Source organism: Anopheles aquasalis, chromosome 3, assembly GCF_943734665.1.
Source record: "Anopheles aquasalis chromosome 3, idAnoAquaMG_Q_19, whole genome shotgun sequence".
Classification (NCBI taxonomy): domain Eukaryota; kingdom Metazoa; phylum Arthropoda; class Insecta; order Diptera; family Culicidae; genus Anopheles; species Anopheles aquasalis.
The window spans coordinates 59,009,264-59,026,048 of record NC_064878.1 but is presented as its reverse complement, the minus strand read 5'-3'; the positions used below and the strand labels follow the sequence as shown (position 1 = coordinate 59,026,048).

Genomic DNA, 16,785 nt, shown 5'->3' with positions numbered 1-16,785 from the left:
TACTTTGTGGAGCCCGGTGAGGAGAGGCTCGATCGCTAGCCCAATCGATGCCAATCCTCACCGCCCTAGAGTTCCTGTGCTTTCTAGTATATTTGTACTTAAGTTGCTTCTCAGGCAGGTGAACGGTAGAGCCCGTAGTTTGTATGAAATCCGATCGGACACACAGAGATCGAGCAGAAGCAGAGGCCAATCCGGTCCCCAAACATCCCTGCGTGGTTGACGCTGCAATGGTTAAGCTTTACGATACGTCACCCTACACGTTTGTTACGCATGTGGGCCACCCCTTTGACCGACTGATTTTGCCCGCCGCTGGCCCCTGGCAAACGCGCGACAACACGCCAATGGAGGATACTCATGTAAATATTCATTTCCTCCATTCTGTCTCGCAGGAAAATATCCATTTCGTCATCGTTCAATTTCGTGCCATCTCCCATTGACCGTTTGGCATACGGTGGTAGTCTTTCGTGTAATGTCTAGATGTAATGTATTTATTGTATTCGACCTGCTCCTCTTCCAGTGAGCATGCGGCCCAGTTTTTTTGCGCCAGGGCTTACATTCGATCGGCAGGCTTACCCATCAACCGGTTCCTTGCTCAACCTCTCAACCCCCCATTTTAACTTTAGTCGTGGCCACAGTCACACTCCAGCACATTCGTACACACGAGTTTTGTAAATACCTAGAGAGCAGGACATATGATCGTGCCGGTCCATTTCCGCTATTCAGTGAGCATTACTTTGTAATCTTGTACGGTTATAGCGGCAGTTGTTTGCTTTTTTGCTAAACTTCAAACAGTACGGTTCTTGCGTACTGATGTCCGACGGCTGGTGAGGAAATTAAAAACATACCGAACGAAAACGGTGTAGAATTTAAGTGATCAATCATAAGAAGATGGCATTCTTGTGTGTAGCTATGCTTAAGAACATGACAAATAAATAATCCATAATAATGATAATCAAAAAGTAGCGATGAAAGATGGCTGACAAAGGAAAAGAAATTTCCCATTTAATCCGAACCAAAGAAAGCTAGCAAGTCTTGCAGGCGATTACATGAATGATACTAACGTAAATTAGTATTCTCTATGAACACTTTTTGTTAGTCCAATATGTTTTGCTCCGATTCCATTAACAGTTTGACATGTTGATTTGGTAATCAAACCCGATAAATCACTCCATTGAGCTCTTTGTGCATGCAGATCCGGTAGAATCACCTTGCTGAATCACCTTATCACCGCCAAAGCAGCTTATACCTCGATCGACAGCCGTCTTACTAAATTCCATTTCAATCCCCACCCCGCCAATAGGTCGATAAGGTACTACACAACTTGCGCCGCAACGTGGTTGGCTACCGTGCGCGCAAGATAGCAGCACAACCACACCAGGAATCGACCCTTTCACCCGTCGAAAAGTACCCCCCTGTTATTCCGATTCCATCCGGTACATCCTGGTTGTCTTATCTTAATACCGAGCGCCCGATTAGCGCAATACCTTCGTCCGATAGGGGACCACACGGCTGTTCGGCTGCAACTTTTATCGCGACTTCGGGAGCCTCGTAGGTCTTGGAGTTACGCATCTACTCAGAGCCTACAAGCCAGGTTCTGAAGCGACGACAACCAACTCACGCGGGTTCTTATCACGCACTCTGTGAGCTGCTTCGCGCAGACGACAATGCTGGTGGGCGGAGTGGGCGCGTGCGCCCATACTAGGGTGGTTATCGTAGTCCGGTTAGACCGGTGGCACGCTCTTCTTCGCTCCATTACGATGCTCACCGGTATCATCATCAACACCCACAAGCAGCCCATTCCATTGTTCCAGCGTTTGCGTCTGATATCAAAAAGATTCACGGTGCGCGGTGTGGAAGGTGGCCGGCAAAAGGGGTAGTAGCTGTTGTGAGTGTGCGTACAACGTAAAGAAATCCCCGTGGAAGGCGGTGGAACAATATATTTGAACCATCGGTACGATCCACTCAATGGTCAGTTTGATCGAAACCGGCGCCCGATTAACAGCCGGACCGCGTGAACCACAGGTGAGTAGAGCCACTAGGCCCGTGCTTTTAACCTGTACGAAGTGGCGCCAGTTACACACCACACCGTGAAACACGGGGCGCCAGTGTGCAGTGAGCAGAACGAATGAACTCACGAACGTGACGTGTGGCGACCTTGGACGCTGTTGTGATTTCGTGGTGTTTGTGGCGCGCATTGCGTGCGCCACCAGCAGCCACAAGTGTTTTCACCGTCGTACAGTGGCCCGGCCGGGGCGGGGAGCCCGAAGTATTTCCCTTGAAAAAAACCAACAGCGCAGCATGTCGAGTAGTGGCATCGGGAGTAGAGCCACCCACCAGCAGGCACCAGGCACCGGATGTAGTACCGGGGACATATCAGGGAACGAATCACGTGGGAACACGGTTCAACGATTTGTGTGCATCAAGTGGCCGCGCACTTCATCGTGACGGCTCGCGAAGGTCGAGCATGAATGGGATGAGTGGCTATCGATAGAGATAGAGATCACCATTCCGATACATCACTGTCAGGTGTAGTGAGACTCTCCGAACAACGCCTGATAATAAATCTGCAGGTGATAGTGTTTCGATTGCATTACTCACCGAAAGAGGTGAGCCGCCGCTGGCTAATGAATGGATTGAGCACCGTTGGCATGGTGTCGCGTCTCTATGTCGGAAGCTCGCATCGTATAGCGTCGTGATCCGATGCTGGAGACTCTGGTTGGTGCTGCGTGGCGCATCGCGAACACGTCGCCATGTGTGTTGGTGTAGTGGAGAGGACGCTCGGTGATGGTCGGGACCGGGGCCGGAATCAAAACAAGTTTCGCGACGACGCAAAGCTCCGCGAGTGAAAGTACACAACCCTCTGCGGCTGTCGCGCCACCTCAGACATCGTTAGAGCGTTCTGGTGTTAGGAATGGATCAATGTGTGACCAGCGTGTGTACGTGACCCCTGGCGGGAGTGCTATCTGCAACTGCCCAGCACGGGCTAAACGACCTGTCCTTGTTCTTGTGAATTCCAGAGACACCAGAGCAGCAACAGAGTGATTCTTCACGTTCCGGGGTCGACATGCGCCAGCAGAGGAGTGGTCGCGTGTTCTGCAGCTAAGATAATCGTGTTGTTCCGTGAGTGATCCACAGTGAGTGGAGTTTGTTTGGAGTTTTGGAGATCGGTTTTACTCAGCGGCACAACACACAACACAAACAGCAATCGCCATGAGCGGTATTCAGAATGATTCGTTCATCATGACGGAGATCGAGGTACGTCCTGTACGGTGTTCAGATTCGTGATCTGAAAGTGACGCTCTCTGCTCTGCTTATCCTCCCCCCCTCGAGCAGGATGGTGATGGACCCAAGCTTACCAAACGCAAATCGAACGGCCTATCGTCGACCATCGTGGAGGTACGTAGCGGTGTCAAAAGAGTGCCAAAAAGAGCCACCTGAACCCATAAACCCACAGTCTTCAGTCGTCATCGTGTGCTGGCTGCTTTGTGGGTTGTTTTTTGTCGTATTATCTCCCTTATAAAACTTCGGTTCACTTCGGTTGACGTCTCCTACGCAACCCCTTGGCTGGTGATCGAGCGGCGTTACAATGGCTCATTATCACGCACCAGACGACGACGACGACGACGACGACGACGACGACGCACCTTATCTCAATTGCATTTCGTGTATTTTGCGGCTTCATCGGCCAAGGAGGCCTGTTTAGTGCCGGCCACAAGAGGCCAAAGGCTCGTCCAATTACGGGGTTGAAGATTTTTACTGTGTGTTTACTAACGTCTCGCCACGGGGTATCTTCGGGAATAGGATGTACCATCACTGACCAGTCGGAATGGTGGTGGTGGTGGCGGCGATGATGAAGGTGGTTATGAGGATGGACGCGATGGAACGAACCGGACACGGGAAGGTGCGACACTGTATGACCGACTCACGGAAACCCTCGAGCACCATCGGCAACACATCAAGCTCGGTGTCTACATCCTGCTCAACGTTGTGGTGATTGTGTTTTTCGGTTTTGCCACCAATTACTATCTGGAGTATGGTAAGTTTGATTGATGAGTTCGTCGCTGAAGTGACGTGAGTCGCCCGCTGGCAGCCGGTGAATCCTTTGGTTTGTTTGCTATTTCCGCCTCCCTCCCCTTTTCCCGCCAGAGGAGACCACGTGCGGTATGCAGTGGTGCGATGGATACGGCATGTTGGTGCTACTCGTGGGCTTCGTGTACCTTGGGCTGCTGTACTACCACGTGATGAAACCGTTGCTGTCGAGCCACTTCAAATCGTGGATCGTTCAGCCAGTATCGAAATTTCTCGGACGCATCACACAACTGTGGTAATGTACTCTTTTGAGAGAAGCACAACATTATTTCTTGTTAATAACTTAAAAATATTTGCATACTTTTCACCCCTTCCATAAAAAGGTACATCCGGTTAGGAGCCGTCTGTCTAGTGCTGGCCGGATTCGCCGTTTTCTGCTACTTCGAAACACGCGACCAAACCGAACGGCTCATCTCACTGTCCGGCATGGCCATCCTGCTCCTCATCGCCTTCCTGCTCTCGAAGCATCCAACTCGCATCAACTTCCGCCCGGTGGTGCTCGGTGTCGTGTTTCAGTTCCTCCTCGGTCTATTCTGCATCCGCTGGGAAGTTGGCCGTAGTATCTTTTCCTGTGTCGGCGATAAGGTGGCCACGTTTCTCAACTATACCGGAGCCGGGGCGGCGTTCGTTTACGGCCAGGTGTTGGTCGGTAGCGGCGAGAACGAGTACGCCATCTTTGCGTTCTCCGTCCTGACGGTGATCTACTTCTTCAGCTTCTGCATCTCGATCCTGTACTACCTTGGAGCGATGCAGTGGGTTGTGCTGAAGCTCGGCTGGATACTACAGTCCATCCTTGGGACGACCGTGTGCGAGAGTGTGATTGCGGCGGCCAACATTTTCCTCGGTATGAGCGAGTCACCGTTGCTGGTGCGACCGTACCTGAAAGATCTCACCCACTCCGAGCTACACTCGATCATGACGTCAGGATTTGCCACCGTTTCGGGTACGGTGCTGGCCGCTTACATCTCGTTCGGAGCCAATCCAGCGCATCTGATTACGGCCAGCGTGATGGCAGCACCGGGAGCCCTCTGTTTCGCCAAAATGATTTACCCCGAGACGCAAGAGAGCAAAACGCGATCCGATAACATTCAGATGGAGGAATCGTAAGTGCAGGAGATCGTGTTGGAGTGCTTGTGACGTTCGTAATACGAGCTTTCTTTTTCGTTTCCAGCCCCGATTCGTCGGTCCTCGATGCGGCCAGTAATGGTGCGAATGCGGCCACACCGCTCGTCCTTGGGATTATCGCCAATCTCGTCGCGTTCGTGGCGTTCATTGCGTTCCTGAACGGTGTGCTGGGGTGGTTGGGTGTGCGGGTTGGCTGGGAGGACGTTTCGCTGGAGAATATCTTCGGGGCCGTCTTCCGGCCGCTCGCCTTCGTCATGGGTGTGCCGTGGGATGATAGCTACTATGTCGGTAAAGTGATCGGCATCAAGATGATCGTGAACGAGTTCGTCGCTTTCGAGCGGTTGGGAGAGTTTATCAAGGAGCAGGTTATCTCGGTAAGAGGCCACGAGGGTGGTGAGATGGTGCAAAAGGACATCAGTGACAGTAAAACTTTCGTTTCCTTTTTCCAGCCACGATCGGCCGCCATCGCAACGTATTCCGTGTGTGGCTTTGCCAATCCCAGCTCGATGGGCATCATGATTGGGACGCTCAGTGCGATGGCTCCCGATAAGCGTAACGTCATCACGTCGGTCGCGTTCCGTGCGTTCCTTACCGGTTCGATCGTGTGCTTCATGACGGCCAGCATCGGTGGGCTGCTGATGGACGAAACGATATTCAATAACTTTGGAAAGTCGCTCGCGCTGGAGCCATCGTTGTTGAATGGCACGCTGGGTGGAATCTAGTTAAAGGGGGGGTTGGATGTTTGGAGTGGGGTGGGGAGAGGAACAAGTATGGTCAATGTTTATCAGTATTTTGGACGTGTATGTTTGTAATGTCGACTAATAAAGTACCCTGATAGTTCCTGTTTTAAGTGCTGCGAGGTTTTCATGTTGTTGTTTAGTTACCTTAGGACTAATGTTGCCTTTTTAACTTAACAAACATGATTTATTGGATTATTAACGTATTGTGTAATTATTTATTTAAAATAATGCTAGGGGAAGAATTCATCACTAAACCAATATGAATTCAATCTCTACGCAGACCAGATGATTTATTTGCCAGGTAGCCCCGCCGAGTTTTCATAAAAATTGTTTACGATTACTTACTAATGGATGATTAATGAGTCTTCCTCGTTTTTGTAAGCAAAAGTGTAAAAAGCATCATTTTTTCAACTTAAAAAATTTACCAAAAATCAAAAAATAAGAAAAACAACAAAAACTCGACGGGGCTAGCTGAATAAACTTAAATTTTATGAAAAGAATATTTATTTGTATTTTTCTGATGACCTATTACGCAGCTACGATGGGCACCGCTTTTGCTCCGAATCAAAAGACTTGCCCCTTAAGATTTAAGCGACGAACCCGGTTTGATCATTGTTTAATCCGGTACCATCATGTTATCAGTTTTTTAACTTCAAAATGCTGCAAAAAATTTATAAAGCTGATAAAAAGAAAGAAAGTTAATCGCGGTATTATTATTGAGAAAATACCCAAATTCTACACGATATTCGTAAATCAATAAAAATCCCACAAACACGCTATTTTGACCATAAAACGCGCGCTCCACGCATTGTTTAGCTCGAAAATATGAGCGTTGAGCTGCTCGACTAGCGAGTGAATTTTGGTCAGATCGATTAAGCTTCTTGCCACTGGAGATGCAACTCTTTGCTTTGCTCCACGCAGGATGATTATGTAATTGGATCAAACATTTTTTTAAAAATTACTAACATAACAGATAAATAGAGAAAAAGCATGAAAGAAAGAATGAAACAATTATCATCATAAGTATCAATTTTATAAACACTAAAAATTATAAAAGCATACCTTCTTCTTCCTCTAGAGCGCGATCTTTTTTTTGTAACGCGCTGTAGCGCATGTGTGCGTGGAAGGTTTTATTCTTTTCTATCTTTCCGTATTATCACGTATCCTTACCTGTATATTGCAGCAATAGCTTTTTTAATTAACAGAAAATGTTAGGCTTGGATGTAAAAAATGTGCAAATTTGCATTTTACCGATAACCAAAAATTCATCACCTATTATCGTCCGATCTATGATCAATAAATGCTAAAAGAGGTCTCAATTAGGATCGCTGGTACAATGCGGTTTGTGAGGGAAAGGAAATTTTAATCACTTCAAGGCATCAGCTTGGGCTTTGTTGAGTAATAGTTTCAAGGCTCAACTCAAGTTTATCTCTCATTGGTTTCCAATTGTGGACTGCATGACGGAGATTTCAGAACACAAAAGTGTATTGGGAAATGATCGCGTGTACGTAAGACAGCTAAGCTTCGCTTTAATTAATATCTATTCAAACTAATTAAGAGATTATCAAATTCATACAACGATTAGTTCTATAATGCATATCACTTTTTTCGGAAATAATTATGTGATAGACTGCAAAGTGAAAGTCCTCTCCGAAAAAAGGATAGCGAAGGAAAAAAAATAACCAAGCGATCTTAGGGAAAAATTGATCAACGTTTAAAATGATCATCATCTGCGATACAGTTGCTTTTCGCTCCAAAGGTGAACGAACCTTAATCAAACCTGTAACCTGCGTTGCGGATCGATTTATTCTCCAGCAATTGTGAAGCAGTTTGAGACGGGCGATACGTTGGAATCATTTTTATTTTCACACAAGTCACATACAAAAAAACACAAATTACATACATTAACGAGTCAGATTTAAACTAGCAATCGTACAGCCGTTTAGCTATGAGCACAACCGTTGTCTCTTAGTGTTGAACAGGTCAATTGGTTGATAGCTAGTAATGGGTTTTACCATAACCACCGTATCCAGTCGTCTTCTGGTGCGATGAATGCGTCTCTTTGGCTGGTACATGATGCGTCGTCGCATGGGGAGTCTCCTTGTGATGCTGTTGATGCTGGTTTTTGCTGGAGTGAAGATCGTGATCGTGATGAGTATCGCGGCGATGCTTGGAGTCCTTGCCAAGGTGGGAAACAGGGAGCTTTTCGTAGCCTCCATGGTGCGTTGGATTATATTTCGGTGTTTCGTGCTTTGGTGCCGCGCCATGCGATGGTACTCCATGCGGAACGTTTTCCACGTGCCCTGTTCCTTTTACGTGGCCTGTGCGGTACGCACATACCGAAGTAATGCAAAGTAGAATAATCTAACAAAGCGGACAATTAGTTTAATAGAAAACCCTTTGACGCTGAAAAAGAAAGGAAACTTACCATTACAGCATTCATTTTGTGTAGTCTTGTTTTAATTCACTTTAACAGTCGGAGGAAAACGATTGGTACTTTACTCAACGGCAGACAATCTGATACTGATGATCGAAGGAAAGCCTTTCCCTGCATGAAATGGTCGACAGCAGATACTTTTTTCTCGTCGCAACCAAATGTTGGTTCCACTGGGTATCGGAAGTTCATTCTAGAACATTCTTAGTTTGGAGAATGAATACGAATTCGAAAAAGGGAATAATAATTCCGCAACTCGTATAATCGAAACCGATAAAATCGGATAATTTTAATCTGTTGTTAGATAATTTTTCGGGAATAAAAAATGATTGTAAAAAATATCAACTTTTGTAGCATTGTACAAGAGTATTTATGCTTAAACCTACAACTTCATTACTTTAAAAATTACTATTGCAATCAACGGCTGCAAAGATTTTAGTTGCAAAACATATTTGCTTATTCGATTAAATTATTTTCAGCTTAGTTTCCATTCTTTTTATATTACTCGATACCTGTAGCACATATAGAGCATTTTCGGAGACCCTTTTTGTTAGTATATGCGTAATCAATACGCAATTACTCATATTTAGTTAAGAACAACAAGTGTAAAGGGTGGTTTTGCCGATTAGTCACTCTTGTTTTGATTCTTAGCTTAACCCAGGCAAACAAAAACAGTGTTATCTCTCAAGCGCGCCTAGAACAAACGATTATGTGAAATTGCGGTGGAATACAGGGTTTAGATTGCTTTCTAAAATCCTCGCGGTCCATGTTATCAATCGCGGAAATCCCCGTTAATCGCAGAAAGAAAGGACCGAAAGAAAGAAGAGGCTCATGATGACGCGTTGTATCATTAGAATGCGGATCGTAGCGGTAGTTATCTTTCAGTTGAGCGTTTGCATTGCATATTTCTTCGGCTCATCAGCTCTACGTCACACATTTTATCAATCTGGAAGAATTGATTATGTTCGACCGCACACATCTTCGAGTCAACCGTACCATCGATGCGCAACAAGCGTAATCGGGATTCCCGATGGGAAATACCAAATGATTACAGCAGACGCGTTGAGCTGATACAGCATAATGTTAAATATGCGGCTCTCTTTCTTCTCTGCATCATTTAAAAGCAGGGAGTGAAGCGATCTAACACATCAGTCCATTATTGGAATCGAACACGCTTGCGTTAATAGAGAGACACAGAACATAAAGTAAAAGGCTAAGAAATGGCGAAGTTATTGGTAAGTTGTGGTGCAAGTTTTAAAACGATCCTCTCATGTATTTTGCTTGTGATCGATAGGATGCCACTGATCTACATGCTACCACTAACTAACTTTATTCATCTTCGTAGGTGCCTCTGTTTCTAGCTCTGGTTATGATGGTAGCTATTGCTTCTGTTGAAGGTGAGTAAGAGTTGAAATGAAGTGTTAGATAAATGAGAATTGTGCTATAGTGTTTTGATCTTTTATTTGCAGCCCACCATGGGCATCGTAGGGAGGGTGGTTGGCATAACCATCAGCATAATCATGGTGATCATATGCATGATCATGAACATGTTCATGGTCAAGGCCATGGTTGTGGTCATCATGGTCATGGAACGGGTAGTCATCACCACCACGATGGTTCAAGAGGACACGGTGGACGTGGGTGGCCTGGTGGACCTGGTGGTTGGAATCGCCCAGGTGGTCGGAATCATTATGGAAATTCTGATCCGCCACAATCAACCACACCATACACTCAGCCCACTACCCAGCAGACGGTTACCATCCCTTCGCACTCAATCTACAATGGTGGTACCGTGATTTCGTCCTCAAGAAAGGATAGCAATACTGTTACTACTCCCTCGAGCAATAACGGTGGCGTCGGCGTCAGTTCGTCCTCTTCGTCCTCTAGCCAGGACTATGATGTTCCTTCTCCTTACCCAAGCTCTGACATTAATAGCGGCCCTTCTATCACAAGCAAGGATCGTGATATCGTTATTCCTCTCCCAAGCCATAGCAGCAACAGCGGCTCTTCGTTTGCAAGCCAGGGCACTGACAGTTTCTCAAACCCTCACGGTTCTTCGGTATCAAGCCAGGATGCCATATCTTCTTCTTCCTCAAGCTACGACAATGGTAGCGGATTGCCTACTTTAAGCGATTCTAATGGTCACAGCACAAATCAAGAAGAGTTTGAGACTCCTTTTTATTAAACACGATAGGCCAACAGAAGATGGTAAAAATCCCAGAGGTTGATCTACAAAAGATCCCGCTGAATGCAAGAAATGAAACTGAAAAACTGTTTGATTGAAATAAAAAACGACCTACACTACCTTGTACATGATATCTAGTTTTTATCCGGATGATTTTTAAACGATTTGTTGTCAGCATCGCCGACTGATACTGGATGCCAAGCTTCTCCACTAATTTTCGTTTCCCGCAGAAAATCAAATGGAATCAATGTGAATGTACAAAATGCCATCTGGTCAAACTCTGACAAACCGTACTCAGTTTGATTTACTGTTCCAAATAAATAAATGTAGTAAGAACAATCCAAAGTTAACGTTACGGTCCTTACGATGGTGCATGCAGTGATCAAGAACCGAGGTTCAAATGATGTGAGCAGTCGCAAAGCATCCAGGCATCGAAAGTTGAAAATAATGTTAACGGTTGATGCGATTGAGGTAGCTTTTTTAGTACAGCATAAATCAAGCAACCCTGACACCATGCGTTATCAGTGAAACTGTGGGACAGTATAATGGCTTAAATTGTTCACAGGGACGAATTTAAATACCACTAATTTGCAGATTAAAAATTTGTAGGGTCGCAAATAATATTTATTTCTTTTTATGAATGGAAACTGAAAGCAACAGGATGCAGGTCGCAGAACACTAAATGCTACTGATAGTTTTCAATCAGATGGGATGGGACATTTTTCTTTCTACTATCTATCTACAGATATCTTTACATCTCTTAGAAAATATAAATGTATTTCATTAAGAATTTTGAGAAATTTCATTGCGCAAAGCCTAGCTTATTCTATTCTTGATTTTCAGTTTAACTAACATAACATCATTCATCGTTCGATTATTAGACAATATCACTTAATCTGATCATCTATGTTATAGTAACACAATCTCAAGGGTTAGCTCCAGTTGGGTACCTCATTGATTAAGCCTGGATAATCAAACGGTTGGTGTTTGTGCTTTGCTCGAACTATAAAAGAAGCAAATGAAACGTTCCAAGACAACAGTCCACTATTGAAATCGAACACGCTTGCGTTGACCGAGTGGGAATTTTCGCATAAATTAAACCTTAAACGATGGCAAAGTTTTTGGTAAGTTGGGAACAAATGATTAAAAACGGTGTGGTAGAATAAGAGCACGATTTGCTGTGAATGAATTATTTTTGCAGGGTCCTCTGCTCTTGGCACTAGTCGTCTTTTTGGCCGTTGCTTCCGTTCAAGGTAGGTTATTACTAACAATAAGAGATAATCGTTTAAAGTAAATAAACAAAACAATTATGTTCGTTTTTGTTCACAGCGAGCCATGAGACAGAAAATGTCGAAGAAGGTACCAATGTAAAGCACGGTTCGCGTGGAAAATGCGGAGGACATGGCGGCCATTCTGGACACCATCACAATCACGATCACACTCACGACCATGATCATGATCATGACCATGATCATAGCCATGATCATAGCCATGGACACGGTGAAGGTCGAGGACATCATAACCATGGGCACGGCCATAAGGATAGCCCGAAGGAGCAACATAGCAATACCAATCATAACGAACATCACGAGACAAGCAATTAAAGTATGATAATGAGATCACAAACGAGGGCATGAGATGCTGTGATTGATATATCTACAAATGATTTACGATATTCTTTCAAATGAACATATCGCAATAAATCAATTATTCAAAGTGCTAAAATAACGTGCACGAGTACTTTTGCATTAAGGTATTTCAAGCTTTATAAGATTGCTAAACCACATTTGCTTTTTGAAAGGCATGTGTGAAATACGGGTCCCTTTCTCTTATAGCATATAACCCAATAGATCTGAACAAGTAAAACATATTTTACAGTTAAGTCGCCATTTCGAGCTTGATGCTTCATCGATAAGCCATCAATGGGAAGCTAATACAAATGTTCCATCCATGGTTTCAATGAGTAAACAGCCCACACTATCGCCCGCAAAATGTACAGTTCCCCTAGGTGAAATAAAATCACAACAGCTAACAGCAAATATTTTGTTTCAAAATTGTCTTCCTTGTTGATTAAATGCGGGAATCCCCGTGATTGTTGACCGTGATCTTCAACGTGATCAGATTACAGATTAGCTTGTGGCGTGCGGTGGGCCTTTACTGAAGGTGGAATCCTAAAGGTGTATGCAGTTTGGTTAGCGATAACTAACAGCCACTTACACATCAGGATAATAAATGCCAAGTTAATCACAAAATGGATATCTCTACGATCATAAAGGACGAGATTAAACTGATAATCAACTTAAACTAGAATTTTGGTCCATAATCATTGTGTTCGTATGCTTAGTGATCATAAAAGTTACAACAAAACACTTCTTTTTTTCCCTTTGGTTTTAAATGACATCATCCTTACTGAATTTAAGTACACCATTTTGCTTCGTGCAACTTCTTTAACGACTGACCTATAAACAGACCAATCGGCAGCTGGTTGGATGGTGGCTCAAGAGTTGTATTGAACAACTGGGCCTGATTGTCGTTATCGGTAGAAGCTATTCGATCGTATGCTAGTCCATTGGAGGCCCCCCCATACAGCTAGCTCCAAATCGGAGCCACCAACAGGACACCAACGCGTGCGCCCGCGAACGCGCTCGCAAAGTTGACGCGTAATGTAGAGCACGATCCTCGCGATCCTCGCGATGTAGACGCAACGTTTCGCAACGACATTCAACCCGCGCCGATGTCAAAGAGCCGTAAACACGCCCGGTATCAGGCAACTCGTTCTAATCATCATCGTTTGGTGTTGTTGCAATGAGCACGGTGCTATCAGTGTGTTTTCAAAAAAGATTAATAAAAAATCCTCTCATTCAACAACACTGATTGCGGGGGTTTTTTTTTAACGAGTTTATGTTAAGTTTGTTTACACGCTGCCAAACCGGTTGTCGCGTTGTTTCGTTGGTTAGAACAGGATGGAGCGGCCCTGAGATGAGTTTCAGGGTTCGGTTCTGTTCCGCAGACGTGTGCGGGTCTGAGGCGATAACGACAATCTCATCGCGTTTTGCCCTCAAACCCGCCGAGATGACCCGATCTTGAGCGCTAAGCTGAGCGGCACCTGATGAACTCCAAAAACCCCCACACACACATACAGTTTCCTGAGATGTTCCGAAACGGGTTCGGTCTTTTTGTCTTTTATGAATCGCCAGCATCATGCCAGAGGAGGCGCCTATATAAGACGTGAATGGCAGGGATCAGATTCGTCAGTTCCCCACAGAGCACACAGTAAGTCGGATCGTATTCGTATTTCGCGGTTGGTTGAAAAGAAGGAAAAAGTTACAAGTTCCATAATGGCAAAGTTTGTGGTACGTTCCCGGTTCACACAAATCAGTGAAACCGATTGTCGGTGCATGTGAGCAATCATGTGAATTACTTTCGATCTTTCTCTGTGGTTTCTCATTGCAGGTTTCGTTTGTTCTGTTGCTGGTTGCGGTAGTGATTAGCGTGCAAGGTAAGATCGCAATCGGAGCTCCGTTTGAAGACGTGTACAAGTGACGGAAATGGGATCATGAGACAGACCTGAAAGAAGAGTCCCACAAATCCCTTATTTTTACGTGAAATTTTCTATTGATGCCGCCTTAGGTCAGGGTCATGGAGGTGGTCATGGACACAACGATGGTGGACACGGAGGCCATGGCGGATTCCAGGGCGGCCATGGGCATGGAGTGCAGGGCCATGGAGGACAGGGCCATGGAGGACAGGTCCATGGTGGCGGACACGGATTCGCTCACGATCAGCACGGTGGCCAGCATGGAGGCGGCCACGGATTCGGCGGCCACGGCAAGGCTGGACACGGTCAAGGTCACCAAGGTTACAAGACGCACGGATACTAATCAACGCCTCGTTAGCTCGTTAAAAGGATGGAATAAACTGTTCCGGTGATTTACACTTTTTTTTTTTTTTTGAAAATAATTTGTGTCTTCACTTCACATCCAACACCAAACGATATCACGAGCCCTTCGTATTCCCCTAGCTGCAGAGAGGTCATCTGTAATATTTGCGGTGATGGTGTAAGCGCCGGTTGCCACGCCGTGATTTGCATACTCGCCCTATCAGATGATGTTTGTTTACAAATATTCGAAGCATCTTGAGACACGGATGCTGCATGGAAGTCGCGTTCGATCTCGGAAGAAACATGGCACCTGTGCTCCTAGAATCGTCAAAACAAATTCAAGTTCACTCATGACCCCACCCGTTTGATGCAGAGCGGTTTGTGTTGCTTCAAAAATGAATAAATGACGAGACGCATATTCTGGTAGATCATCGACATTGAGCCGGGCGGACATGATGTCATCGTTCTGTAACATCTTCGAGATTTTTTTGCTTTATGATTCGAACAACAACAAAAAACACAACACGGCGCACTAGGTACTTGTACCGGCGTTTGTAACGACTGTTGTAATTAAAGACTTGTGCAGAAATGGACATGTTGTTGGTCGGTGGAGGTGAATAATAAAACATAACAAAAAATCCCTTGTACGTTGGACGATGATCTCAAGCAGAACTCATGACTCCCCGGTCGCGCTGTCTTATCAGAAATTCGGTTAATTACCTACCACGCCACGGAACAGTCCGCGGGCTGTCGCGGGAGGTCTGTAGTAAAACTGGCAAAGACGCAGACGCGGCGCCATTGGCAAGAACAAGCCCACAAGCCCGGAGGAATCGACGAGCGAAAGGAATCGCAAAGAGGAGTCCGAGAGAGAGAGACGAAGCTCGGAAGAAGAATCTTTTACCAAATACCGAACCGGTCTGACAGGTTTTTTTTTTTGCTGCCGCTGCTGCTGCTGCTGCTGCTGCTGCTGTTGTTGTGTTCTGTTACCCCTGTATTAGCCCGTTCTAAGAGCTAATTTTACCGCGCAGATTAGAGCTGGAGGGCAGGCTACGACGCGCACGCTGGTTTTAAGCTGGTCAGCTTCGCGAAGGTGGCACAAGGGAATGGCCAGCAGCGGCCAGGGTCTGATAGTAGCGAAAGACGCCAATTTGCTTGTCTGTACGCGTCGCGTGGTCGCCAATGTTCTGGAGCGGCTCATCATCTGCGTGTGCTGCGTGGTATTCACCGTTGCAGAGCGCCGTTTCCTTCGCCGAATGCGTCCTGCTTCTGTTCCCTCCGAAAGCTTCCACCAGCAGGCCATCCGCTGGCATCCGATCATCCACAGAACGCAGAACGATCGATGAACGAAATAGAAACTGGAACTCGCGTAATCGAACCAGTTTCGGAGCGTTTGAGGTGCTGGTGGGTTTTGAATTTCTTCCTTTTCACAGCCATTCCTTTTTAACTTCTGATAATCGTGCCCCCGGTCTGAGGGTGTCCCGGTCGTTCGTTTTTCTTTTTTCTTTTCTTTTTGCACACTGGTCACCTCCTGTGTTAAGGGGCCAAACCGTTAAAATGCAGGAAAGCTGGGAAAACTGAAATTCCTCGACAGTACCGGTTCGTATAAAACAGTGAGCACCGCTCGATACTATCGCCACACTGTCTCCACTTTCTAGGGCCGTCGGTTGGCAAAGAACGAGAACGTCGTCGAGTCGAGAAGATGAGTAACGTCCTGGTAAGTGTCACGAGTCACGGCACAATCGAAAGCAAGCCTCTGGTGTAACCATTTTTGCATTCTTTTCCTAGGTTGCAGCACTAGTGTGTGCTCTTTGTGTGGAGGTTTTTGCGAATCCTTACCCACCAAGAAAAACTTTCGTGGAAACGCCCGTCCATGCCGGTAGCTTCGGTCCGGGGCAAGGTAAAATTGTCCCGAAACGGGGACCACCGGTAAGCCACCAGCACGGAACTGTGCAGCAGACTAAGATTGGTGCACCATCCCCGGCCGTGCACGTCGGGACGAAGCCGCAAGGAGCTGCTAGCTACTCTACGGGACCGATTAAAATAGGTCCGAAGCGCGTACCACAGGGACAACACAGCCATGGAAGTGGTCAGTTTGTGAAAAACTATCCACCACCACCAGCTGCGACTCACTTTGGGTCGCCAAGTCACGGTTCCAGCATTGGTGTTGCACACGCTGGAGTTGCACACGTGGGTGCTAGTAATCAGAACCGCGCTAAGCACACCCAAACCGTCCCTGTGATCGGTCATGGTGCCAGAGGATACGAGCATCGTCGAACGCACGCCCAGCCACAACACGGTTGAGAGGTGCGCGCGTACTGAGGTTAATGGTTAT

At 46.0% G+C, this 16,785-nt stretch overlaps 7 protein-coding genes across 9 annotated transcripts in view; 6 read left to right on the top strand and 1 right to left on the bottom strand.

Annotated features, from left to right (window-relative positions):
• The window catches only part of LOC126577552 (protein anachronism), an 8,506-nt gene extending 7,553 nt beyond the window's left edge, over positions 1 to 953 (top strand). Inside the window, exon 6 of the mRNA XM_050239242.1 lies at positions 1 to 953. This exon is cut by the window's left edge and continues 724 nt beyond it. The gene's annotated coding sequence lies outside the window, so the exon portion shown is untranslated.
• An 818-nt stretch (positions 954 to 1,771) lies between these two features.
• On the top strand, positions 1,772 to 6,153 carry LOC126576477 (solute carrier family 28 member 3). 2 transcript variants are annotated; one of them, XM_050237756.1, is made up of 8 exons: positions 1,772 to 2,022; positions 3,018 to 3,255; positions 3,334 to 3,396; positions 3,802 to 4,036; positions 4,147 to 4,324; positions 4,413 to 5,192; positions 5,261 to 5,588; positions 5,664 to 6,153. In XM_050237756.1, exons 2-8 carry the CDS (start codon positions 3,211 to 3,213, stop codon positions 5,934 to 5,936), a joined length of 1,902 nt encoding a protein of 633 aa, XP_050093713.1. In that variant the 5' UTR covers positions 1,772 to 2,022; positions 3,018 to 3,210; the 3' UTR covers positions 5,937 to 6,153. The 2 variants fall into 2 exon arrangements, with proteins under 2 accessions (XP_050093713.1, XP_050093714.1); XM_050237757.1 differs by lacking the exon at positions 1,772 to 2,022 and adding an exon at positions 2,575 to 2,936.
• A 1,644-nt stretch (positions 6,154 to 7,797) lies between these two features.
• Positions 7,798 to 8,513, bottom strand: LOC126574419 (histidine-rich glycoprotein-like). Its single transcript, XM_050234608.1, has 2 exons — positions 8,383 to 8,513; positions 7,798 to 8,318 (listed from the first exon to the last, which is right to left on the bottom strand). The coding sequence occupies exons 1-2, from the start codon at positions 8,395 to 8,397 to the stop codon at positions 7,953 to 7,955; spliced, it is 381 nt and encodes a 126-aa protein (XP_050090565.1). The 5' UTR covers positions 8,398 to 8,513; the 3' UTR covers positions 7,798 to 7,952.
• Positions 8,514 to 9,487: 974 nt separating this feature from the next.
• On the top strand, positions 9,488 to 10,699 carry LOC126577360 (putative protein TPRXL). The gene is made up of 3 exons (XM_050238910.1): positions 9,488 to 9,623; positions 9,734 to 9,785; positions 9,858 to 10,699. Exons 1-3 carry the CDS (start codon positions 9,609 to 9,611, stop codon positions 10,571 to 10,573), a joined length of 783 nt encoding a protein of 260 aa, XP_050094867.1. The 5' UTR covers positions 9,488 to 9,608; the 3' UTR covers positions 10,574 to 10,699.
• Positions 10,700 to 11,569: 870 nt separating this feature from the next.
• Positions 11,570 to 12,301, top strand: LOC126577361 (urease accessory protein UreG-like). Its single transcript, XM_050238911.1, has 3 exons — positions 11,570 to 11,697; positions 11,775 to 11,826; positions 11,903 to 12,301. Exons 1-3 carry the CDS (start codon positions 11,683 to 11,685, stop codon positions 12,175 to 12,177), a joined length of 342 nt encoding a protein of 113 aa, XP_050094868.1. The 5' UTR covers positions 11,570 to 11,682; the 3' UTR covers positions 12,178 to 12,301.
• A 1,476-nt stretch (positions 12,302 to 13,777) lies between these two features.
• Positions 13,778 to 14,525, top strand: LOC126575296 (holotricin-3-like). Its single transcript, XM_050235926.1, has 3 exons — positions 13,778 to 13,926; positions 14,027 to 14,072; positions 14,204 to 14,525. Exons 1-3 carry the CDS (start codon positions 13,912 to 13,914, stop codon positions 14,452 to 14,454), a joined length of 312 nt encoding a protein of 103 aa, XP_050091883.1. The 5' UTR covers positions 13,778 to 13,911; the 3' UTR covers positions 14,455 to 14,525.
• A 1,419-nt stretch (positions 14,526 to 15,944) lies between these two features.
• LOC126576186 (uncharacterized) lies at positions 15,945 to 16,785 on the top strand. Of its 2 annotated transcripts, none has more exons than XM_050237356.1 (3): positions 15,945 to 16,043; positions 16,109 to 16,167; positions 16,239 to 16,785. In XM_050237356.1, the coding sequence occupies exons 2-3, from the start codon at positions 16,153 to 16,155 to the stop codon at positions 16,752 to 16,754; spliced, it is 531 nt and encodes a 176-aa protein (XP_050093313.1). In that variant the 5' UTR covers positions 15,945 to 16,043; positions 16,109 to 16,152; the 3' UTR covers positions 16,755 to 16,785. The 2 variants fall into 2 exon arrangements, with proteins under 2 accessions (XP_050093313.1, XP_050093312.1); XM_050237355.1 differs by having other exon boundaries at positions 16,011 to 16,049.